At 40.7% G+C, this 25,490-nt stretch overlaps 1 protein-coding gene and 1 pseudogene across 1 annotated transcript in view; one reads left to right on the forward strand and one right to left on the reverse strand.

Annotated features, from left to right (window-relative positions):
* Positions 1-551: 551 nt before the first annotated feature.
* Positions 552-25,490, reverse strand: part of NRROS (negative regulator of reactive oxygen species) — a 37,075-nt gene continuing 12,136 nt past the window's right edge. The window contains exons 2-3 of the mRNA XM_072613650.1: positions 8,474-8,594; positions 552-5,141 (exon numbers count right to left, since the gene is read on the reverse strand). Of these exons, the coding sequence (XP_072469751.1) occupies positions 3,174-5,141; positions 8,474-8,581 (2,076 nt within the window). The 5' untranslated portion in view covers positions 8,582-8,594 and the 3' untranslated portion in view covers positions 552-3,173. The remainder of the gene's footprint in view (positions 5,142-8,473; positions 8,595-25,490) is intronic.
* Positions 11,506-12,067, forward strand: LOC140506458 (pleckstrin homology domain-containing family B member 2-like; annotated as a pseudogene).

Below are 25,490 nucleotides of genomic sequence, written 5' to 3' on the forward strand. Positions count from 1 at the left end.
TGCCACCACTGGAGTCATTAATTTGGATTCATAGGATAATAGATTTAGAACTGAAAGGGAACTAAACCAACTCCTTCCTTTTGTAAGTGAGGAAATAGAGATCCTGAGAAGTAAAATGATTTGTCTGAAGCCTTATAATCCAATGAAGAAGCAGTGTGGCATGCTGGAAAGAAAACTGGATCTAGAATCAGACCATTTCACGTATAACCTATCCATGTGTCCCTGGGGAAATCACTGAATCTCTATGGTCTTTGGTTTCCCCATCTGTAAAATAAGGGGATTAGATTGTAGGAGCTCTGAGTTCCCTTGCAGTTCTAAATTTATGATCCTATGAGCCCCTTCATTTTATACAGGGGGAAAATGAAGACAAAAGACTTGACCCAAGTTCTACACGTCATAAATAGCAAAGCCAAAATTCAAACTTGGGTTTTCTGGACTACAACTTTAGTGCTCTTTTTATTACTTAAGGCGTCATTAAAGAATTAAATGTGTAGACCCCCTTCATTGTGAGCCACTGCATAAAACCATGCTGTCAATTAGATAAGGACAAATTGAGTTGAGCAACTATTTTAATATAAAGGACCATATTACATAATGCCACATATAATAAACTTCTTTCTATTCAAATTTCCAATTAGGAAACTCCAATAGCCGTATTTTGTTTTTCCTTTCAGAGTGCTACACAATGATAATCCTCCAAAAAGACCTACTTCAATGCTTCTTTGTGGTGTTGGGATGACCCTGAGTTCCTGCAGTGGAACACAACCAGATTCTACCATGGTTAAAAGGCATTGTACATGACATCAGCAACAGACTGAAGCTGCCTTGTAGAGAATAGCCTGACAACGTATGGAGAGGTCCAGCACCATTGGGTGCTGATAATAGCAATCACTCTACAAATGCAATTGTTGTTAACATTTACAAAGTGTCTACTTTGTGTCAGGCACTGTGCTAAGTACTTTACAAATATAATTTCATCTGATCCTCACAACAATCCTGGGAAGTTGGTGCTGTTACCCCCATTTTACAGTTGGGGAAACTGGCAAACAGAGGTGATGCGACTTGCCCAAGGTGCCATAGGTAGTATGTACAAGTTTACCTTTTCGCTAAATATTACCCCCAATGCTACAATGTATCAGGGCAGAATGAAATCTTATTGACAAAGTTATGTTTGAAGTTAACATTCTATAAAAACTGAGTCTTTTTAGGACAGGATGGAAGCAGCATCTCTAGAATGTATTTGTCAAAATGCATATGGTATCTTGGAAGTGTTACCCCAGCCAGGGAGGCAAGAAAACTGATGAGATTAACTAGCTTTTGCCTTCAAAACAGAGTACAAGACTTTTAAGAAAGGGGAGCTATAAGTTTTAAAAGGGGAAGAAAGGAGTCAGAAAAATTCTGGGACATGTGCACTATTTGACAAGGACAGGCCCAGGTCAGAAGCTGCTATGAGAAGGGCATAGAGCGGCCAGAAGACTGGGGAGGAGGGATAGATCAGAGAGGAGAAGCAGAATTGAAAACAAAGATAGAGAGGTAACAAAGACAAACTGTGCTTACCCCAAAATGTAACAAAGGTCATCCCTGATTACGATGAATGCAGAAAAATGTAAGCTCCTCAAGACTGAGGCTGTTTTTTTTATTTTATGTCTCCTATACGTAGCACAATCCTTGGCTGTAGTTTATACACTGTAGTAAACCAATTGAGCTGGGTGGAATGGAAGCTACGCAGGGAAATTTCTAGCACTTTCAGCTTCTATTGGCCTTGCTAAAATGATGTCGTGTGTTTGGTCTCTTTAATTTGAAGTAATGAATTTAAAAAGTTACTGGTAAAAATTTTTTACCCAGATAACAGCAATTAGCTTACATACTAGACATGTAGTTTCTTTGCGCTGTTCCTACTGCATATAGTCCCTTCATGACTACTAGACCACTCTTAACCCAAAGCCCACCCTGGTCCTTTCCATCAGCCACACCAAAACACTTTTAAGACTGGAATATTCCCATCCTCTCTGCAGCTACTCCTGTATCTGTGTTGTCTCCTTGGGTTACGTTGGAGTTCCTTGAGAGCAGACTGTCTTCCTTTTTCTAATTGTGTTCCCAATGTGAAGCACCATACTTGGCACAAAGTAAGCACTTCCTAAAAGCTTTTCTTCATTTCTTCCCATTTGAACGACTCTTAGCTTCCCTTTTAAGTGGCCACTTAGATCTGTTCCAACAACAAACAGTATGAACAACAATAATGTATGTGCTGCCCTTTTATATTAAAAAGTTTGTTCCTGACCCAATGGTAGGAGGATGGGCACTCAGTGGGGGAGGCTTTCTTTTCCTGTTGTAGTGATGAGTTTGTGTTCAGCCATCCCTATTCTTTTGCCCAGCTTCATGAACATAACCAAGGAAATTAAATGAAAATAACAACCACACAGTAAGGGAGGACCATTTGTTTCAGTTAAATTTTATAAAAATTCTTTAGGTATCTCTATATCCATAATAATAAAAATAATAATGGCAAGTATCTGGGATTTATATAGAGCTCTAGGACTTACAAAGCATTTCACAAACATTTTGTGTCATCCCCACAATAACCCTGTGAGGTAGGTACAACTGGTAGGATTATTCTCAGTTTTCAGAAAAGGAAACTGTGGCTCAGTTCATGGTCACAGAGCTAGTAAGTGCTAATGTCAGGCCAGATCTTCCTTACTCATGCACTGAACCATGCTGTTTGGAGAGATGAAGGAATGGAGACCATTTTCATCTTCCTCCATTCCCTAACTCACCAGATGTTATGTGGTTCATCATTTATTGGGGTTTTGTTGTTGTTTTTATTGCTGTTCAGTCTTTTTTCAGTTGTTTCTGACTCTTTGTGACTCTATTTGGGGTTTCTTGGCTAAGACAGATACTGGACTGGTTTGACATTTCCTTTTCCAGCTCATTTTACAGATGAGGAAACTGAGGCAAGCAAGGTTACCTGACTTGCCCAGGGTCACATTGATAATAAATTTGGGGCTGGAATGGACATAGAAGGTCATCTAGTCCAACCCACTCATCTGACTCACTATTTTTTTAGCTTGAAAAGGGTTTCATAGATAGATAGATAGATAGATAGATAGATAGATAGATAGATAGATAGATAGATAGATAGATAGATAGATAGATAGATTACATTCTCCTCAGGGTCAGTAAATGGAGGACCAGTGGCAACGGCTCTTTACAACTTGCAGCAGGGGCTTCTTAAAGGTCAGGAAGATCACAACACAGGCTACAAGTAGGGTGAGGCAGGTGGGGAGAATGAGTACCAAATAGAGCAGACCAACATCCACTCTCTCCCACTTGCAATCCTGAGATATATTGTCAGACACTTCTACTACACGAAATATGTTGGAGGAGAAATTGCAGGTGACAGCTCCCTCATCTGCAATGAGCAGTGTCTTTATGCTGTGGAGGGGACCCCAGCCCTCCAACCAGCAGCAATCATATGGATTCTGGCTGAGGTAGAGAATACGGAGGCTCTTTTTCAGTTGCTCAGAGACAGTCCAATGAGGAAGGGCTGTGAGTCGGTTTCTCCGAAGATCCAGGGTATGTAGCTCTAGTCTGCCCCAGAACTGTGGAAAGCTGGTCAAGGAATTTGCTGACACATCTAAGTGTCTCAGATTCCCAAACCCAAAGAAATCCAACTTTGTGCCATTGGGATGAAGGCCAATGTTCCTTAGAGACAGAACCTGTAATGTGGGGGCAATGTCCTGTAGAGGAGTAATGCCACGCAACAGAACACCATGATTACTGGACAGGTCTAAATGAGTGAGGGATGTCCCTCTGAAAGTGCGTTTTTCCAAGGCTGCCAGTCCACAGTTTTCAAGAAAGAGGTTCTTCAAAGATGTAATATTTCGGAAATCAACACAGGCTGATTGGCTAAACTTTTCTGAATGGGGGCAAAGGGTGATTTGATTGTGACTCAAGTCAATTGTAGTGATGTTACTGGTATTGGTGAAGAGGCCAGGGGGGACTCCCTGGAGCTGATTGGAGCTAAGGTTAAAGTATCTAAGGTTCCTTAGGAAGCTAGTCAGCCTAGGGGCTACCCGAAGTTCTGAGAGTTGGTTTTGGCTGAGGTCAAGGTCAGAAAGGGAGTGTGGGGGATCATTCTCTTGGATGTGGAGTGTCTGTAAGCAGTTCTGATTAAGGTTCAGACGGGAAAGGGAAGTCATGTTCCTTAGGAATCCATCCGGTAGGTACCTAAGCTGGTTCTGACTAAGGTCCAGGAAATGAAGGCCAGAGAGGTCACTCAGGGCAAACTCCTCCCAGAGGTTGACAGTGGTGACATTGGTCATGTTGCCGCTGATGAGGAGGAACTGAACCACCATATCCTTTGGGGATGAGGCATTGTAGAAGTCCCTGTAAAAGCCCATCTCGTTGTCCATTAGCAACAGGGTGTGAAGCCTGTTCTGTTGAGGAAGAAAGGGAAAAAACAGCAGCTGATTGTGGGAGAGATCCAGTGTCTCCAACTCAAAGGCTGCATCTCCACTGTCTGCTATGAACCACTCGAGGGTATTATAGCTGATGTTCAACACCTGAAGCTGGGTGAGGCCAAAGTTCACGATGCAGGGGAGGTGGTTAAAGGCCAGATTGAGCCTCCGAAGCCACTTCAGATGGTCAAAGGCACCACCTTCAATCTCAAAGATGTAGTTCCTTTGCAAATCCAGCTCCCGAAGTCTCCCCAGGCTCTGAAAGATAGCATCATCAAGCCTCATGATGGCATTCCTTGCCAGAGAGAGGGACTCCAAGGAAGAGAGGTTGAAGAGCATCTCGGCCACCATGTCCTCAGTCAGGGAGTTTCCTGACAGGTCCAGCTTCCTCAACCCCAGGAGAGATCGAAGAGCAACTCCAGACTCTGTGTAGTTCACTGAGAGGAAATTGTTGCTCAGAACCAAAGTATGGAGGTAATTGCTTCCCTGGAATGTATTTTGGTGAATGCGCTCCAGTTCACAATTACTTAGACTCAGGCTCTCCAAGTTGGAATAGTTTAGGAGGGAAAGATACTTCAAAGTCTTGATGGGGTTGGCATCCAGGATAAGCTCCACTGAATGGGATGGAAGGTCATTGGGTACTGAAACCAGGTGTCTTCTTTGGCAATCAGCAACTCGGCCCACCTAGGTTTGAGAACATACTAATTAGTAATGCCAAGGAGCCAAAGACCTTTTCCTCTAGCTTTTAAAAATGATCATAATTGTTCACTTTATATAATTCACTTTTAGGATTGTCTCTGGCATCTACAATCTGTCATAGCCATCCCTACTACCACCAACAGCAACTTCTGACCAGTCTCTACCAACTGGCAGGTGAGCCCACAACCGTTGTCTAAGGAAGCAGCCCTTTCCTTTTCCAACATAACAACTGCTTCTTTATGTGCTACAGCCCCCCTCCTGCTCTTCATAGCTACTGAATAACCAGGAAAAAAATGTACTGAGCACTAAAGACCTTGGATCTATTCCAGTCAAATAGTTCAACAAATGTGATCCTACCAGTGGAAATGACACTAACTAAAGGAGATGCATTTCCATCTATCTTGCCCCTTTACATTTAACTTGCAGCTGAAACTTCTTATATGCATTTCCTCTTGTTAGAATGTGAGGTCCTTGAAAGCAGGAATAGTCTTCTTAATTTTTCTATTTGTAACCTCTACACTTGGTATAGTACTTTACACATAGGACTCAATGAATGCTTTTTCAGTCATTTTTTCATTGAGGGCCTACCACAACTTTTAACAAACGATAGAATATGTAATTACGTAAACCTGGGGGCATAAGGTTGCAGTTACTAAAATCATCTGAATGTCTCAGCTCACATTTGAAACAAGTGAAGTCTGGACACTTCTTCAGACAAGGAACAACTACTGGAGTTGAGAATGATGAGTTTCCCTTACAAATAGGTATCACTCCAGAACCAGGAGAGCATTGTACACTGGAATGGTAACACTGTGCAATAATCAGCTATGATAGACTTGGCGCTTCTCAGCAGTGCAAGGATCTAAGGCAACTCCAAAAGACTCGTGATGGAAAATGCCATCCACCTCCAAAGGAAAACCTTTGCAATCTGGATGCAGATTGAAGCATAATACTTTCACTTCAAATATGTGTGTGTGTATGTTTGTGTGTGTGAGAGAGACAGAGACAGAGAGAGAAAGAGTGAGAGAGAGTTTGTGTTTTCCCTTTCATTCTGCTTCGTCTTTCAAAACATGACTAATGTTTAACATGAGTGCATATATATAATCTATATCAGCTTGCTTGTCATCTTGGGGAGGGGGGAGGAAAAGAAGGAGAAAAATTTGGAACTCAAAAATCTTATAAAAATGAATATTTAAAACTATCTTTACACATAATTGGAAAAAATAAAATATTATTTACAAAAAAAAAAAGATAAGAAACAAACCAAATGGGTCTCAACAATTAGCAGATAAGTTTTTAAGGGCCAGCTCTGTGGAGGCACCGTGCTAGGCACCAGACAGAAATAAGAAGACAAAAATGAAACAATCCCTGTCCTCAAGGAGCTACATTGTATCAGGTACAATAATAAGTTGCTACAAAGTATAAATAAGGTAAACCAAAGGCTAGCCTAGAAGATTCATGTCCGACAGGAAATGACACTGAAGGGGAACTCTGAGGGGAGCAGGACGTTCTAGAAGGTGAATATGAGGAGAGTAAGGCGTGGAAGGCAGCCTGTGCAGAAGTACAAACTGGGGGGATGGAATGTTGTGCCCAAGGAACAACAACCGCCCTACAGCATGTAAAATGAAGCACCACGTGGAATAAGGCCCAAGGCAGAGAGAAAGCTTTATTGGGAAGGGCTTTAAATATCAAACAGAAGAATTTGTCTTTTATGCCTTGGGCCTTTGGAGCAGGAGACTGACATAATCGGGCTTGTGCTCTAGGAAGGTCAATGCCCCCCACCACTGACAACTACTCTGTGTGTGGGCTGCCAGTCCTGGGAGATCGCCACTCCTTCTGCACAGGGCAAACAAGCAAATTTACTCAAAAGGTGTCATTGAAATTTTGCAGTGCTGCAGTGCAGTTGGAACTCAAGGGGAGAAATAGCAAAACTACTATGAGGTCTTTTGACATCCAGGCCAGTCCTCTTCCCAATGTGTACCATGCTGCAATTCTTCTAAGGGCTTTGTGATATCAGATGGCAAATTGGGTAGAATAAGGTCTTTCACCCCAAAGGAGCAATCATACCATTTGCAGAAGTCTTTAATGCCACCCACTGTTTTCCAAGTCTGGTAAGAAGGAGGAGCCAAAATGCACATCAGCCTCGAATCCCCAAAATAGAGTGAAGAGGAAAGAATGGAAATGGAATTAAATTTAATGGGTATTTATTAAGTACCTATTATGTGGAAAGCATCACGCTAGGCCAATGTTGGGGAAAATGCTACATGGAGGAACTGTGCTAGGCACCAAAGTGTTTAAATAAATTTAATAAAATTGGAATAGACATGGTCCCTGAACTCCTAGAATTTATAAGCCATAACATCTCTATAATAGATTAGTTATCAATAATCTAACTTTCTCTGTTACCTAAAAGTATTATCCAGAGTCTGGTAACTTGCCCAAGAGTCCCAGAGAAAATTGTTTCCTAGAACATTTCACCAGAATCATAGAATTTGCAAGTGATAGAGCCCAAAAGATAAGGTCTAGCAATTCCCTTTTATCTTTGTCTTTTGCATCCATTAAGAGCAACTGGGCTTGGTAATCTCCCCAGAGCTTTTTGAGAGTGAAACAAATACCTGTCAAGGAAAATTGAGGAATGGTCCTATACCAGGATAAGAAGGGGTATGGACAAATGGCCTCTGTGGCCAGTAACATGAGACTTCTTTATCTGGGCTATGCAAATTCTAGCTCCTTTTCTGCATTAACAGGAGGTGAGGCAGAGTGCTGAACCAGACTTGACTGTTTGCTATTTCTCCATCTCAATATTCCAGATTCTTTCTCCATGCATTTTCACATGAAATCTCCCATGTCTGAAATGCCCTTATGCTTTATCTCAGCCTCTCAGAGCCTTATTTTCCAATTGAATATGGTAGCACAGATCTTGGATTTCTCCTATCTGGAAGACTGAGACTTGTGGACATCTTGAGCTCAGAAGTACTGAGCTTCATTGGGCCAAGTGGACCGACCAGGTGTCAACACTAGGTCTGGCATCAAAATGGTGAGCCATCAGGTTACCTAAGGAGGAACAAACCTCCCCATATCAGTAGTGAGTTGGGGCTATGATTAGCCCAAGGTTTCCAGTTTCCAGTTTGATTATTAGGGGAGAGGAGGAGGAAGAAGGAGAAGGAGGAAGAGGAGGAGAAAGTATTAAGTGTATGTTTAGCTATGTTCCTATGTTCCCTCTAGGGTTTATGGTCTGTTAACCTTTCCAATGCACTAACTCATTCCTGTGATCGTAGGAATAACTATGTATTTAAGGCCCTGCAGGGCAAACTCACCAACTTGCAAACCCCTTGGTATTCTGCTGCTGCCATTCTAATTCCGTTCTGCCACTCTACAACCAGCACAATGAAACTCAGGGAAAGCCAAAGGGACAGTAACTCCATCTCAAGAGCAGCACTGTAGAAGGAAAGGAAAGAGAAATAAGGTTAAGAAAAAAAGACATTTCTTTGAGGGACACACGGCCTTGGGAGTTGACAGATTTTATAAATGGCATCCTTAAATTAGAAAATTGCCAGGCCTAGAGGCCTGTGGGCTACCCGAGTCTTACCTTACCTCTCGCAGGTCTTCGGCTGGCCAAACCGGATACTCGTATGAGAGAAGAGACCTATCAGAGTCGAACAAGGGTTGAGCTTTATTCAGGGTTCTGGTTACAAGTGCAGGGGAATTCTTCCTTAGGAGGGAGCGAAGAATCTCCCAAGGAGGCAAAGATCTTACAATAAGAGATTGGAAGCAGAAATGTAAGTGGGGAGAGAGGGGGAGGGAAGACTCGGGTAGCCCACAGGCCTCTAGGCCTGGCAGTTGGCACCCCGAACAGGGACTGGGAGCGCAGATATCCTGGGTGCTTTGGGAACACCCGGAAGGGGCTGTGAAAGAAGCGAGTCCCGAATCCTAGATTTGGAAGGAGAGAAAGAGTGAGAGTAGCTTCCCACACCCATGGGAAAAGGGCAGGGATGGGGAATCAATTGCCAGTAATAAAGCCAGAGGAACAGGAGGTCTGGGCTGAGATACTTTACAGGGAATGCAGGGAGGCGGGGGTCACTATAGAGTTAAACGACCTCCGAGAATTTTGTAAAAGGATTTGGGAAGTTTCTCCTTGGCTCGAGCAGACAGGAATATCAAGAGAAAGATGGGGAGCGGTCGGAGAACAAATGACCGCTTATGAGCAACTATGCCCCGGGGAGCTGGAGGATTTAGATTTCCTGATATATGGTGTAATTAAGAGCCTTTTGGAAGGGCCGGAGAGGCCAGGGCGGGATTGGAATGAGAGTGGAAGCAGAGAGAGGGGAGGGGAGAACCCTGCAAGCAGAAAGTTAAGGAGTGTAGAGAAAAAATAGATTCGGAGCTCCATCTAGCAGATGGAAAAGGCAAGGCAGGGGAGAATACGCTGTGTCTTCCCTCTGCGCCTCCTTATAGCATGCTCCATTGGTCAGACAGTCTAGGGCCACAGTCCAGTTTGGAAAAGGGAATACGAAAGGCTATAGAGAATGGAGAAGATGTAGGAACATTTCCTGTGCTAGAAATAGCGGACCCCAGTGTCCCCGGTGGGGTTCGGAGGAGCCACATACCTATAGAGTGGAAGAGAGTAGCGACTCTCAAAGAGGCTTGTACCAAGCACGGCCCTAATTCACCCTTTGTCATAGCCATGCTTGAGACTCTCAGTGGTCAGTTCGTTCTGACTCCTAATGACTGGAAGAGCTTAGCCAGAGCCTGCCTTACCCCTGGACAGAAAGAAATAAGTACAGGGAGGGGCCAGGATCAGCTTCCCATAGCTATTGCCCTTCCCTTAAAGCACTCAGTTCAAATCCAGTTACTAAAGGAAATAGGACAGAATAGACCTGAGTGTACAATCTGGCTCAATGGAATTCCCATGACTGGCCTCCTTGATACTGGAGCAGATAGGACCTGCCTTAGCGGTCGCTCAGTACCCCAGCACTGGAAGCTCAAAGAAAGCCAGAGACCAGTGTGGGGAATAGGAGGGTGCCAAAATACCTTAGAGACAATGCACCCAGTAAAGTGGGAGGCAGAGGATCGCCAAGGGACTGTATGGCCGTTGGTGATTCCAGGACTTAGTTTTAACATCTGGGGCAGAGACATCATGAGCCACCTGGGGATGAAGCTCAATTCCATGTGGACAGTCTCGGGCGGGTAAAGGTGGGAACTTCTAAATCTTAGAGTTCTCACGAGGCCCCCCCAGGAAACGACTGGGAATCGAGGTGAACCGAGCTATCTCGTGTATTTCCGCCTCTTCCCGTGAGAAACGTGATGGGAGAGAGCTCTCCCCGCCCTCGAGATTGTCCCGGATCTGGCACACCTACAGCATGGTATTCAGATGCAAACTATGCGGCTGGAGAGCTTAAGTAGGATCAGGAAAGCCTGAAAGTTCTCTTGGGCGGAGGGGCCACGTGTGAGGACAACAAGGCTTTTCCTCTCTCCTCTCTCCCCTCCCCCTCTCTCCCCACTAATACTTCTACTTCCAATCTCTTATTGTAAGATCTTTGCCTCCTTGGGAGATTCTTCACTCCCTCCTAAGGAAGAATTCCCCTGCACTTGTAACTAGACCCTGAAATAAAGCTCAACCCTTGTTCGACTCTGGAACGTCCTTTCTCTCATACAAGCATCCGGTTTGGCCAACCGAAGACCTCCGATAGAGGTGAGGTAAGATAAGACTCGGGTAGCCCACAGGCCTCTAGGCCTGGCAGAAAATTTTTTAACTTTTTAAAAAAAATTTACTATAATGAACTTAACAAGCATGCATAGTCAAAACAAAACAAAGCAAAAAGCAAACCAATCCAAATCCACACATTCATCATTTCTAGAAATGGATGCCCCATTCCGCCCCACTAGTCCATCACCTCAGCAGGTTGTTAGCATTCTTCATCATCAGTCCTTTGGAATCCTCATTGATCATCGTATTGACAATAGTTCTTAAATCTTTCAAAGTTTGGGGTCTTCTTTAAAGTGTTATAGTAATTGTACAAATTGCTCTCCTGCTTCTGCTTACTTCACTCAGCTTTAGTTCATATAAATTTTCCCAAGTTTCTCTAAATATATCGCTTTTATTATTTCTTATAAGACAACAATATTGGAGTTTGCCCAAGTGTCCAGTAGGGAAGAGCCCAAGTAAGTGTATATGTCATTCCATCCATCAGACCAGACTCCTACATTGAGTTTCGTGGCCTACTGAATTCCCCCGAAGGTGAAGGGATGGCATTTGTGAAGAGTGGTTGACTGCTTTGACAAAGCATGATTTTGAAGAGGTGGGAAAAAAAATGGTTTGATCTGTGGTCAGATGGCCACCGAATCTATTATGATGATCAGACTAGGCAGAATGTAAAGATAAGATTCACATGCTGGTGGACTGCATCAACATCAGATTGGGAAATGAATGCTGTGATTTTCATCCTCCTGAGGGTAAGCCAAAAGACCACATATTGCAAATTGTTTGCCAAGATGGGAAAATTATCAATCTTTGTGCAGAAAGTGAAGCTGATTGCTTGGCATGGAAATTTGCACTCCAGGTTGCCAGAACAAATACAGCTCATGTTGGCTCAGAAGTCACGTATGATGAGACTGCTGTTGTTCCATTTCCTCCTCCTTGTACAGCTTATGCCACACCATCTCCTGAAGTATTTGGCTATGGTCATTATAATGGTGCATACTCTCCAGGAACTCAAGTTATCTATGCTGCTGATGGGCAGGCTTATGTGATACCATACAAGTATCCATATCCAGGACCTTATGGACAGCAGCCTGCCAACCATGTCATCATCCATGAGCGTTACTAGGACAATGATAGAGACCTAGCCCTGGGAATGCTGACTGGGGCAGCCACTGGCATGGCTTTGGGATCTTTGTTCTGGGTCTTCTAATATATCTTTGTCTTTGTAGCTTCCAGAACCTTTGTTTATTTTCTGTATGTGATAATAATATATTTTGCAAGGTATTCCTGTTTTACTATAAAGATTTTTAACAGTTACAATAGTACTTTTAAAGTAGTGACATCTTAATTATAATTAGTCAGTATAAATTTCACAAGGTAGGATTGCAAGTGTGCTGTTCATTTGAAATATGAATTAAAAGGATACTTGATTATTTCAAACTCTTTTATGGAGCTTGGTTGTACAAGGAGGACTTATATGAGCTCATTCATTTTGAAGAACATTATCACTGCAGTGTTAAATGCAGAGCATAAGAGATAGCTTTGTCATCCATATTAGAAGTATGCTACTCATATATGACCCTGAATAGATGATTATTTCTGGCAGGGAAAACCTCAATTAATCCAACTGCTAGCTCTCAACTTAAGAATTAACTGTGGAACAGTCTGGGTGTTGCTGTTGGCATGGCAGGGTGGTGAACTATGCATGATAAAGCAATATAGACCTTTTGCACTACACACTCCAAAGAATTGTACCCAAGGCAGTGGTAACACTCCACGTACTTCTGTAGTTGGCTCTGTCATTATCCAGTGGTACTCTACTGGTGGGCCTGTTTTCTCTGTTGTGAATGGATTTATTGAATCCTGGAGATTGGACCCGGTAGGTTTCTTGTAAAGAGCTGCCATTCAGGACAAACTCTTGTAAATAGGACTGGAAACCTACAGTTCTTTGACATAGTTTCTCAACCATGGAGAGTTGTAAAAACGTTTTAGAGGCTGAAGTGATTGGGTTTTGGTTTTTTTTTGAAAGTCTATACTACCCATGCATTTAAAAGATGACAGATATGACTTTTACCTTCTTAACTTTTGTTTAACATGTTGAAAACATATTCAAACTTCAGGTTGCCATTGAGTGTATTTTTATATTGCATATCTGAGCCATTCCCTCTTTTCTCCCCTTGTTATGAAAAACAAATAAGTTACCAGCTTAAAAGTAGTGCTTTTTTGTTTTATCTGGTTGGGCTGTTGTTCTAAGGGTAGAACAGGCTGAAGGCATTTGTAACCAGTATTAGTGAGAGTGTTGAGTTCTTGATCATTTTGTAGAGTTGAGATAAGGAGGGAAGGATGAGGGAGGCTAATGGGAAGAATTAATGACAGGAGAAAATGATTACAGAAATTAGGAAAGCAGTTTGCTTAAGCTAATGCAACTAAATCTGTATCTTGTTATAGATCTATAGATCAGTAAACAGATAGCTGATTTAGTCTTATTTCATGTGACTTTCAGTTAAAATGTTGATTTTTGCCAACAACCTTTAGCATTGTTGAAATGTGTGTACTCTTCAATCCCATTTTATGTAGGATTTTTTTAAAAACTGGTTTTAGAGTTTGAGATTTTCCCTTGTCATGGTGTAGTGATGATAATTCCTATAAAGTCCATTCTTTGTTATGACTAATTACATATCATTTTTTCCTCCTAATTAACTAGTTCTATGTCTGATGAAACTTAACTCTCCTTGTCAAATTGAAGGCCAAACCAGCTTTATAATGAACCCTTGGATTCTTGGCAGTTCCCGTAGGTCTTTTCTTTCTTTCTCTTTTTTTTTAAACTAGAGATGTCTGCTTTAGCAGACAGGAAATGTACATGAGTGCCATTTTACTTGGTATTTGAGAGTTGGGGGGAAAAGTCACGTGAGATCTGATTGTATAATTGATTGATACTTTAAAATCATTGCTGTTAAGACTAATAAGAACATTAAAATTATAATGATTTAGTTTATGTGAATCCTCTAAAGCACTGTGAATTGAAGGGATATATATTTTCAATAAAACAGCTTTGAATGTTCCAAAAAAAATGACAACAATATTAATCTGCCACAATTTGTTTGGCCATTCACCAAGTAATGGGTATTCCCATAGATTCCAAGGTTTTATGTTATTACAAAAAGAACTGCTATGAATATTTTTGGATAAATGGATTTTTGCCTCTTTAAAAATTTCTTTAGGATATAAGGTTAGTAGTGGTGTTGGTAGATCAAAGTCACAGTCTAGTGACTTTTAGGGGATGGTTTCAAATTGTTTTCCAGAATGACTACAAAAAATTGTAATTCCACCAAAATTATAATGTTGTGCCTATCTTTTCTCAGTCCTTCCAACAGTTATCCTTTTTTTCTTTTGGTCCCCCTTGCCGGTCTGGTGGGTATGAAATGGAAGCTCAGAGTTGTTTTAATTTGTATTTCTCTTGGTTTAGTAATCTGCAGCATTTTTTCATATGGCTGCTGATAGATTGGATTTCTTCCCTTGAGAACTACTGCTGTGTGTGTGTGTAGGGAGGAATGACTTTTATTCTTATATATTTAAATCAGTTCCCTTTATATCATGTATATCAGATCTTTAACAGACAACTTGCTACCATGATATTTTTTCTCAGTTAATTTCTCCCTTTCTAATTTTAAATTCATTGATTTTTTTACAAAAGATTGTCAGTGTTACACAATAAAAATTGACCATCTTCATCTTCTGTGATCCTCTCTATTCCTTGTCAAGAACTCTTTCGCTATCTGTGATTTCAAAAGGCATCTTGCCTCCTAATCTTCTGATTTGTTTGTTATATGATCTTTTATATCTAAGTCCCATATCCATTAAGAGTTTATTGTGGGGGAGGAGCCAAGATGGCGGAGTAGAAAGACATACATTTGCTAGCTCCGAACCCACAGCCCATAAAATATCTGTAAAGAAGAATTCCCAACAAATTCTGGAGCAGCAGAAGCCACAGAACAATGGAGCGGATGAGATTTCTGTTCCAGAGAGACCTGAAAACCTGACCTGAAAGGTCCATCACACACCTGACCCAGAGAGGAGCCCAGCCCTGCCTTGGCCGAGCAGCACCGAGAGGAGTAGATCCAAGCAGGCTTCAGGGACAGAATCTCCAGCCACAGAGTAGGTCCCTCCACCCACAGGTGACAAGGGTCAGTGAGAGAGTCTTTTTGGGTGGCCAACAGGGGAGTGGGGTGTCCCCGTGGCTTGGGCCCCCTTGGGAGGCAGCAGCGGGGGCGGCAGACAGGGGCTCCCCAAGAAGGTAGGAGCCTGGATCCATTGTTGAAGGTCTCTGCATAAATCCCCTGAGGGAACTGAGCCCGTGAGGCGGCCCTGCCCCCACCTGAGCACCTGAACTTAATCTCACACTGAATAGCAGCCCCACCCCCACCCAAAGCCCTGAGGCAGGGAAGCAGCATTTGAATCTCCACCCAAGTGCTGCCTGGGTGGATCTGGAGGCCAGGTGGGGGTGGAGAGGATACTCAGAAGGATACTCAGATACTCAAGACACTGGCTGGGAAAATGCCCAGAAAAGGGAAAAAAATAAGACCATAGAAGGTTACTTTCTTGGTGAACAGATAATTCCTCCCTTCCTTTCTGATGAGGAAGAACAAGGCTTACTATCAGGGAAAGACACAGAAGTCAAGGCTTCTGTATCCCACACATCCAAAATAAATATACCATGGGCTCAGGCTATGGAAAAGCTCAAAAAGAATTTTGAAAATCAAGTAAGAGAAGTGGAGGAAAAACTGGGAAGAGAAATGAGAGAGATGAAAGAAAAGTATGAGAAGCAGGTCAACACCTTGCTAAAGGAGACCCAAAAAAATGCTGAAGAAAATAACACCTTGAAAAATAGGCTAACTCAATTGGCAAAAGAGGGCCAAAAAGCCGATGAGGAGAAGAATGCTGTAAAAAGCAGAATTAGCCAAAAGGAAAAGGAGGTTCAAAAGCTCACTGAAGAAAATAGTTCTTTCAACATTAGAATGGAACAGATGGAGGCTAATGACTTTGTGAGAAACCAAGAAATCACAAAACAAAACCAAAAGAATGAAAAAATGGAAGATAATGTGAAATATCTCATGGGAAAAACAACTGACCTGGAAAAGAGATCCAGGAGAGACAATTTAAAAATTATGGGCCTACCTGAAAGCCATGATCAAAAAAAGAGCCTAGACATCATCTTTCATGAAATTATCAAGGAAAACTGCCCTGAGATTCTAGAACCAGAGGGCAAAATAAGTATTCAAGGAATCCACAGAACACCACCTGAAAGAGATCCAAAAAGAGAAACTTCTAGGAACATTGTGGTCAAATTCCAGAGTTCCCAGGTCAAGGAGAAAATATTGCAAGCAGCTAGAAAGAAACAATTCAAGTATTGTGGAAATACAATCAGGATAACACAAGATCTAGCAGCTTCTACATTAAGGGATCGAAGGGCGTGGAATATGACATTCCAGAAGTCAAAGGAACTAGGACTAAAACCAAGAATCACCTACCCAGCAAAACTGAGTATAATACTTCAGGGGAAAAAATGGTCTTTCAATGAAATCAAGGACTTTCAAGCATTCTTGATGAAAAGACCAGAGCTGAAAAGAAAATTTGACTTTCAAACACAAGAATGAAGAGAAGTATGAAAAGGTAAACAGCAAAGAGAAGTCACAAGGGACTTACTAAAGTTGAACTGTTTACATTCCTACATGGAAAGGAAATATTTGTAACTCTTGAAACTTTTCAGTATCTGGGTAGTTGGTGGGATTACACACACACACACGCATGCACACACACATAGAGACAGAGAGCACAGAGTGAATTGAATAGGATGGGATCATATCTTTAAAAAATGAAATTAAGCGGTGAGAGAGAAATATATCAGGAGGAGAAAGGGAGAAATGGAATGGGGCAAATTATCTCTCATAAAAGAGGCAAGCAAAAGACTTTTTAGTGGAGGGAAAAAGAAGGGCGGTGAGAGAAACACATGAAGTTTACTCTCAGCACATTCCACTAAAGGAAGGAATAAAATGCTAACTCATTTTGGTATGAAAACCTATCTTACAATACAAGAAAGTGGGGGAGAAGGGGATAAGCAGGGTGGGAGGGATGATGGACGGGAGAGCAATGGAAGGAGGGAGCAATCTGAAGTCAACACTCTTGGGGAGGGACAGGATCAAAAGAGAGAATAGAAGCAATGGGGGGCAGGATAGGATGGAGGGAAATATAGTTAGTCTTACACAACACGACTATTATGGAAGTCAGTTGCAAAACTACACAGATTTGGCCTATATTGAATTGCTTGCCTTCCCAAAGGGAGTGGGTGGAGAGGGAGGGATGAAGAGAAGTTGGAACTCAAAGTTTTAGGATCAACTGTCAAGTACTGTTCTCGCCACTAGGAAATAAGAAATACAGGTAATGGGGTATAGACAGTTATCTGGCCCTACAGGACAAAAGAGAAGATAGGGACAAGGGCAGAGAGGGATGATAGAAGAGAGGGCAGATTGGTGATAGGGGTAATCAGAATGCTCGGTGTTTTGGGGTGGGGGAGGGGACAAATGGGGAGAAAATTTGCAACCCAAAATTTTGTGAAAATGAATGTTAAAAGTTAAATAAATTAATAAAAAATAATTATTGTGATATATGTTGTGAGATGATGGTCTAAACCTAATTTTTCCAGACTATTCTTCAGTTTTCCTAGGTATTTCCTTTTGTTGAAATTCTTTTTCCAATATTTGTGTATATGTATGTATACACATTATAAAAATGTATATATATGTATATATATATGTACATATATATGTATGTATGTATATATATATACATACATATATATGGGGAGAGAGAGTAGGGAGAGAGAGACAGAGAAAGAGCAACCAGTTCCTTTAAAAAAAATAGCCTCCTCAAGGCCCAAAGGATTGCAAACTCCTCAGGAGCAATGACTAGCTTAGCCTTTGGCCTTGCAGGTGCATTAATCTGTTTCCAGAAATAGAACTATTTTGTTTTAGTCATCAAGGAGAAAAGAAAATGGTGGAAAGATTCTCAAAGTACAAAAATAATTGAGGAGTTTTCACTTTGGATTAAATGGAAGAGGAGAGTTTCCAAAGTAAGAATTATCTGTATCAAAAGAAGGCAGATACAGGGGTCCCTCTCTGCCTTAACACTAGATGAACTCCTGTATCATGAGAAGATTTACTGTGGTGTACAGTTGAACAGGACTAGCATTTTTCTTCACAAGACACAGAGGAGTTTCATAGACAATGAGTCAGGCAGTAGAAAAGCTGAGACTGGAGCATCTGCTGCAGTTGACCAAACAAATAATTTCATAGATTTGCTGCAGGAAATTGTCAAAACATATCAGCACTTTCTCTGTGATTTATAGTCTTGATTTCCTGAGGCACTAAGAGGTTAAGTGACTTGTCCAGGGTCCCACTGACATACACAAAATCGACCTATATCAGAGTGACAGAACTTGAACCCAAGTCTTCCTGACACAGAGGCCAGCTATCTCCTAAGCCATGCCACCTCTAATCCTTTGTCTGTTTTACCCTTCATTAATACTGTCAGATTGGGGTAGCTAGATGGCATAGTGGATAGAGTACCAGCCCTGGAGGCAGGAGGAGCTGTGTTCAAATCCGGCTTCAAACATTTACTAGATGTTGTTTGCCTCCAAAAAAAAAGGCACATCAGATTGATGTGCCTTTAAGGAATGGTGAAAGATTGTAAAGAATAGCTAAGTAAATTGGGGTTATTTTACCTCAAGTAGAGGAGACTGAGGTCAGACTTGATACAGTCAGGTATATAAAGAGTTACAGAGTATGTATGATATATATATATATATATATATATGTGTGTGTGTGTGTGTGTGTGTGTGTGTGTGTGTATGTATGTATATATGTATATTTTGCCCCTGTTTAGCAAAGGCAGTCAGTGGTGAAGTGGACAAATCCCTTTATTTCAGTTTCTTCATCTGTAAAATGGGAATAAAAATTCATATACTATCATCTTCACAGGATTTTTGTGAGGATGGTGAAGTACTATATGTAAAAGTCCTTTGTAACCTTGAAGTGATCCACAGAAAGGCCTACTTGGATGCCTCATCATGGAATGGAATCTTGGGTCCTCCAAATCTTGGTTGCCTAGGTCCTCCAAGGCTATCCATCCATGCAGAGATCATAGAGATGATAGATTTGGTGCTGAGAGGAACCTTTGAGGTCCTTTAGTCCAACCCCTCACTTTGCCCCTAAGAAAAGTGAGTCCCAGAAAGATTAGAGGACCTGACCAAGGTCACCCAGGTAGAGGCAGGATTCAAAATCTGGTTCCTTTGCCACCAAATCCATAGGCATAATCAGGGTTTCTTAGTAGAAAAAATACTGGTATCCAGAAGACCTGGGCTTGACTCCTGGCTCTCAATTACTATTTTTTGACTTTGGATAAGTCCCTTAACATCCTTGAGTCTCAGATTCCTCAACTGTATAATGAGAGTAAAATATTTGCCCTACTTAGACACTGCATCTACTTTTAAAGAACCAGCCTAGTTAAGTACAGAAACACACCACCAGTCTCTGGCCACTTTGGGATGAAATCTCTGACTATAGCAAACCAGGTTACTTTTTATTGTTTAGATTAAATAAAGTTAGGGACTAAAGTGAAATGTAGTCTTACAAGAGACCTTAGCCTAACTCATTCATTTAATAAATGAAGAAAGCAAATCTTAGAAAGACAAAATCCCAGCTTATATAGGCAGCCTTTTCTAATCCTTCTTAATTTTGGTGCTTTCCCTCTGTTAATTATTTCCAGTACATACTATACATATCTTGCTTGTACATGGTCATTTGTACATTGGCTCCCCCATTAGAAAGTAAGCTCCTTGAGGGTAGAACTACCTTTTGCCTTTCTTTGCATCCCCAGAGCTTAGCACAGTACTTTGTACATAAGGATCATTTAATAAATGCTTTTTCATTCATTTATTTTTATTCATTCATTCAGCATGGTTTATGTGTGGTATTTGAGGGCAGATCTACATTTCAAAAAATTAGAAACAATCTAATAAATGTCCCCAGGTTCAACCTCCTACCCAGCAGAGAACTGCTCAACAAACCTCAGCTTTCCCCTAAAACCCAACTAATAAAAACCATCAACCCCTTAAAGAGTTCTGTTTACTGGAGAGTTTGAGTTAAATCTTCTCATCATGCTTATTTAGATCCCTTCCTCTTTTTCTTATGTCAAAGAAGCTGACACATCTGGAAGACTAATTTTAACTTGCTAGAGAGATTTGAGTAGTTGCAAGTGAAAAAGCGCTAACAGAAAAGTTAACTGAAACTATTTTCATCTCCTTTGATCTTCTGAACCAAGCTGTCATTTCACTTTTCATCCAATCCAGAGTTGTACTCCTCACCACATAGGGTACTGCCAGTTCAACATTCAAAAATGACTTGATAGAGGCCAGGAATTCCCCCTTGTAGGCCTTTCCCTCCCAGAATGGAGCTATCATGTGTGTGGATCATGCAACAGCACAGGACAGCAAATTCTCAGAGGAATTACTTCCTCAGTGTGCCTTAATACCTTCAATGTATCGGTATGGTTACCTTCTTTCCATCCCCAGACCAATCCCACCAGTCTAAAACCCATATCTTCCCATGAAGCCTCCACAGTGGATCTATCTAACATTCTGTAAGCCTTTGCCTGGTTCTTCCCAATACATGGTACCCCAAAAGTCCTAATGCAGTTATGAAGCTACTAAAGCTTAATAATTAAAGCTCTTAAAGGTTAATACTGCACTAAGACCTTTTAAAATAAAACTTAATAGTTTAACAATTGCATTAAGTTTGGGGAGCCATCCTGTATCTCCTAGTTATCAGTTCAGGTTATCCTTTTAAAACCCCTCACTCTCCCTGTATAAGTAATCTTTTTCTTGTCATACATTGCTTCATAATAATTGATAACATATGTAAATATATAAATATCTACACACATATATTTACAAACTTTAAAGCACTATATATCACATGCTATATATGTATATATATATAAAATGATATATCTTTAAAGCTTGTAAAGCATTTTACATGAATTATCTCATATGAGCCTCACAACCCTATAAAGTTGGTACTATAGATTATTATTATCCCCATTTTACTGATGAGAAAATTGAGACTGGGGGGGGGGGGGAATTAAGTGATTTACACATAGAAACATAATAAGTGCTTAGAGCAAGATTCTAACCCACGTCTTTCAGACTCCTGATCCAGTACTCTTGACTGTGATGCCTCTTGATATGTTATATACCATTTCTCATATACATGTCACTCTTGCTAACATGTTACAGCCCATTTATACCCGCCAAGAACCTTTCCACTGACCTTTAGGTTTCCTACAATTTTGATTCTTCTGAAATAATGATATTTCATGATTCATTACTGTATCATATCACTGAGACTATTGGTACTTTTTTTAATGAGCTCATGGTCCAACAGACTATAAAACTGTGCATACCCTTTGACCCAGCAATACAAACATTAAATCTATATCCCAAAGACATCAAAGAAAAAGGAAAAGGACCTATATGTACTAACATTTTTATAAAAGCTCTTTTTATGGAGTCAAATCATTGGAAATTGAGGAGATGTTCCACAATTAGGGAATGGCTGAACAAGATATGGTAATATAATTGTAATGAAATAACTATTGTGCTATAAGAAATGATGAATAGGATGGTTTCAGAAAAACCTGGGGAGATTTATATGAACTGATGCAAAGTGAAATGAGCAGAACCAGGAAAATATTATTTAAGGCAACAACAATATTGTAACAATTATCAACTATGAGAGACTTGACTACTCTAACCAAAGCAATGATCCAAAACCATTACAAGGACTCACAAAGAAAAATGTTATCTACATCCAGAGAAAGAAATGATAAACTCTGAGTGTAGATTGAAGCATACTTTTTTTTCACATTCTTTATTTTTCTTGCCTTTTTTTTGTGTGATGTGGCTAATATGGAAATATGTTTTGCATGACCATGCATATCACATTGTTTGACTTCTCAACGGGTAAGGGAAGTACTGGAGGGAGAGAAAAATAGAAAACTCAAAAATGTTTAATATGAATGTTAATATAAAGTATAGTTAGTTTCAAAAAATAAAATAAAAAATATAAGCCAGAAAAAAAAAAATGAGTTCATCAGGCAGCAAGGTGCTACATGATCTTTAAAATTCAATACAATTCCTGGAATGCAATCCAGCAAGAAACTGAGGACGTAATTCACATATATATATATAGCAATTTACTTACACTAATCCTGTGAAAAAGATTGTGGTTAACAATTGTCCGCATTTTACAGATGAGAAAATTGAGCTGAGGAATTTCTACAAGGTCACAAAAGTAGTAACTATCAGAGGTGAGGTGTGAGCCAAGGCTCTTTGACTCCAGCATCATTGCTGTTTCCCCCTGGGCCACGATGTTTTTTGATTCCACACCCCTCTCTCTCATTACTATACCATGCTTATGGAAAAGGAGCAGCCAGAGTTTGCTCCAGAACCTTTAACATCCTACACTCTGAGAGTTGTGCGACCTTGGAGTCCATCTAGTCTGACTCCTAACTGAAGGAAGAATGTAGTCTTGTGTCCAAGCAACTCTCCTAACTCTGAAACCACACCAAAGCTACCATTCATTTTACCCCATGGAGCAAGAATCTGAAAAGAAAGACGGAAAGGAAAATTCAAGCATATACATATACATATACAGGGTGGCTCCTGCCTAATTAAACATCCCATCTCTTTATCAGCAGATTGTTAACTGCACATACACACACACGCGCGCGCACACACACACACACACACACACACACACACACACACACACACAAACCCTTTCATATAAGGAGTAAATCTGTACAAGAATCAGAAGAAAGCATTCGAGGAGATAGATGTGACATTTAAACTGTAGGCACCCAAGTTAACATCTGAGAATTCAAAAGATACCTCTTTCACCGCAATCAACCACACCTAGAAGCCTAATTCCATATACCCTGAAAGAATCACTTCCTTTGACAGACTCCAAGCTCAGCAGAAGTTGATCGCCAGTTTCACTTGATTGTTCCAGGATGGGGAGGAGAAGAAGGTACATTCCTTTATTCTGTAATTGACTTATGCCCTCTTTTGTTTAGTCATGACTCCATTTGTTGAATCCTCATGTCCCCATTTAGGGGTTTCTTGGTAAAGGTACTGCGGTGCTTTGCCATTTCCTTCTCCAGCTCATTTTACAAATGAGGAAACTGAGGCAATCAGGGTTAAGTGACTTGCCCAGGATCATACAGCTGGTAAGTGTCTGAGACTAGATTTGAACTCAAGAAGATGAGTCTTCCTGACTTCAATCCCAGTACTCTATCCACTGAGTCACCTAACTACCCCATTACAGCCTCTTTCTCCTAGCCTAAAGAAGGTGTGGACCTTCTTCTAGTTAATTAATCCATCACTCAACAAACATTTGTTAATTGCCTGCTGTGGGCTAGGTGCCCTGGGAATGAATGCATTGACTAAAGTGAAAACAGTCCTTGCCCAAGTAGCTTCAAGTAACAAAGAGAGAAACAATATCAAGGACATGCTAACAAATGTTTAACAACCACCTCTCATATAAAAAACAATCTATGCATGACATATGCCTAAACAAGTAACAAAGTTTTATGCCTAAACAAGTAACAAAGCAAGAAATCAAATCCTGATTTTGTAGCATTTTCCAATTCCCAAGGTGTAAATGCTTGCATTGAAAAATTGGCCTTGAGCTGGCTCTAGCACATCTCTAGACAATTAGCACATGTTTTGTATAGTTATGTGCAAAATATAACTCCCTGTGATTTGGGAAGAAAGGCACTGGATGCTGGGGACAACAGCAAAGCACTCATAAAGAAGCTGGTGTTTGAGCTAAATCCTGAAGATAGCTAGGGATCTTGAATGATGAGAGGAAAAAGGAGTATATTTTAGGGATGAGGGACAGTCAACAAAAAAGGGATGCGGCAGGATAAAAATGTGTGAGAGAAAAAAAGGAGAGAAAATGTGCACCTTTGAATCTAAAGACCCTGAGAGATAATCAACCAACCTCCCACAGAACACAGAATTCCACTGACTACCTCACAAAGCAGTGTCCTTTATTTTTAATAGTTCTAATTATATCAAAGTTCTTCTTTAAGATGAATTGAAATCTTCTACCTGTAACTTCTACTCATTTATCTTAGACTCTTCCTCTAGAACCATAAGCAGATTTCCTCTTCCAGTTAACAATCCTTCTGATATCTGAAAATTGATGTCTTGATTCCCTCAATATTCTCACCTCCAAGTTGAGCATCCCTAGTCCTTTCATCACACAAACAAGTTTGAGAGCCTCCAACCCTTCTCGTCCTCCTGCTTTGTATTCTCCAGTTTGTCACAACCAGGGCTGTGCTGGAACCAGTCCAAACTGGCTTTTGAGAACCAATTGTTAAATTTTCAGTGTGAACATTTCCATCTCAGAAATTGTCAAATGCTACAAGTGAGGGCTTGATTTATTGTTTTGTTCATTGCTAGACTTAAGAAAGCGATGGGGAAATATGAATATTGCAGATTAAACTTAAAATAGGTACATTTTTTTCCTCCAGAGATCCAGTTGTTAACTATTTACCAACACACTACTGGATAATTATCTTATAGCATAGCACCTCAAACTGAATACAATATTCTAGATATGGTCTAATAAACACAAAATGAAACAGGACTGTAACCTCTTGCTCTCAACACTCTATTGGTATTAATATAGCCTAAAATGACAAGTGCTATGGGAATCAAAGCATCCCATTGATTTATAAGTGAACTTGTAGTAAATTGAAAGCCTTAAACCTTTTCCACGTGAAGGGCTGCTAAGGCAGGTCTATTTCCCCATTCTATACTTACGCAGCTGATTAAAAAAAACAACAACTCCATGCCAGATTTGACATTTGTCTCCATTAAATTTCATCTTATTAGATTTTCCACCCATTGTGCTAGTCTTTTGCTATCTCTTCGAATCATGATTTTGCCATTAGTATAGAACGACCCATCTCAGTTTGATTTCTTCTATAGATTTGGAAAAGATGATTGCTATGTCTTTATCTAAGCAATGAAAAATAGAGAAGAGTATAGGACTTGTTAGAAAAGAGTATAGGACTTGTTAGACTTGCACAAAACACCACAGAATTTTCCCAGTCTGACACTGACCACCCTGACCAATCTACCATCTCTCTACCTATTTTGCATGCAAGGAGACAAATGTACTCATTCCCATATTTCTGAAGTGCTTTAAAGCTTACAAAGTATGCTTTTCACAATGCCCCTCTCACTACAAATGTAGCCCCTACCTAAGTTAAAATCCTCATCACCTCTTGCTTGGACCACTGTGATATCTCTTAATTGGTTTTCCTGCCTCAAGTACCCCAACAATTTTTTGTGCTACTGCCAAAGTGATTTTCCTTCAGTAAACGTCTAAACATGCGACTTCCCCACCCAACAAACTCCAGTGGCTTTCTATTGTCTCTCGTGATCAGTGTGGGGAGGTACTCCAACCACAGCCCCTCCATGCCTGCGTAAAGTGTCTTTTTGAGTT

Source organism: Notamacropus eugenii, chromosome 5 (genome assembly GCF_028372415.1).
Source record: "Notamacropus eugenii isolate mMacEug1 chromosome 5, mMacEug1.pri_v2, whole genome shotgun sequence".
Taxonomy (NCBI): domain Eukaryota; kingdom Metazoa; phylum Chordata; class Mammalia; order Diprotodontia; family Macropodidae; genus Notamacropus; species Notamacropus eugenii.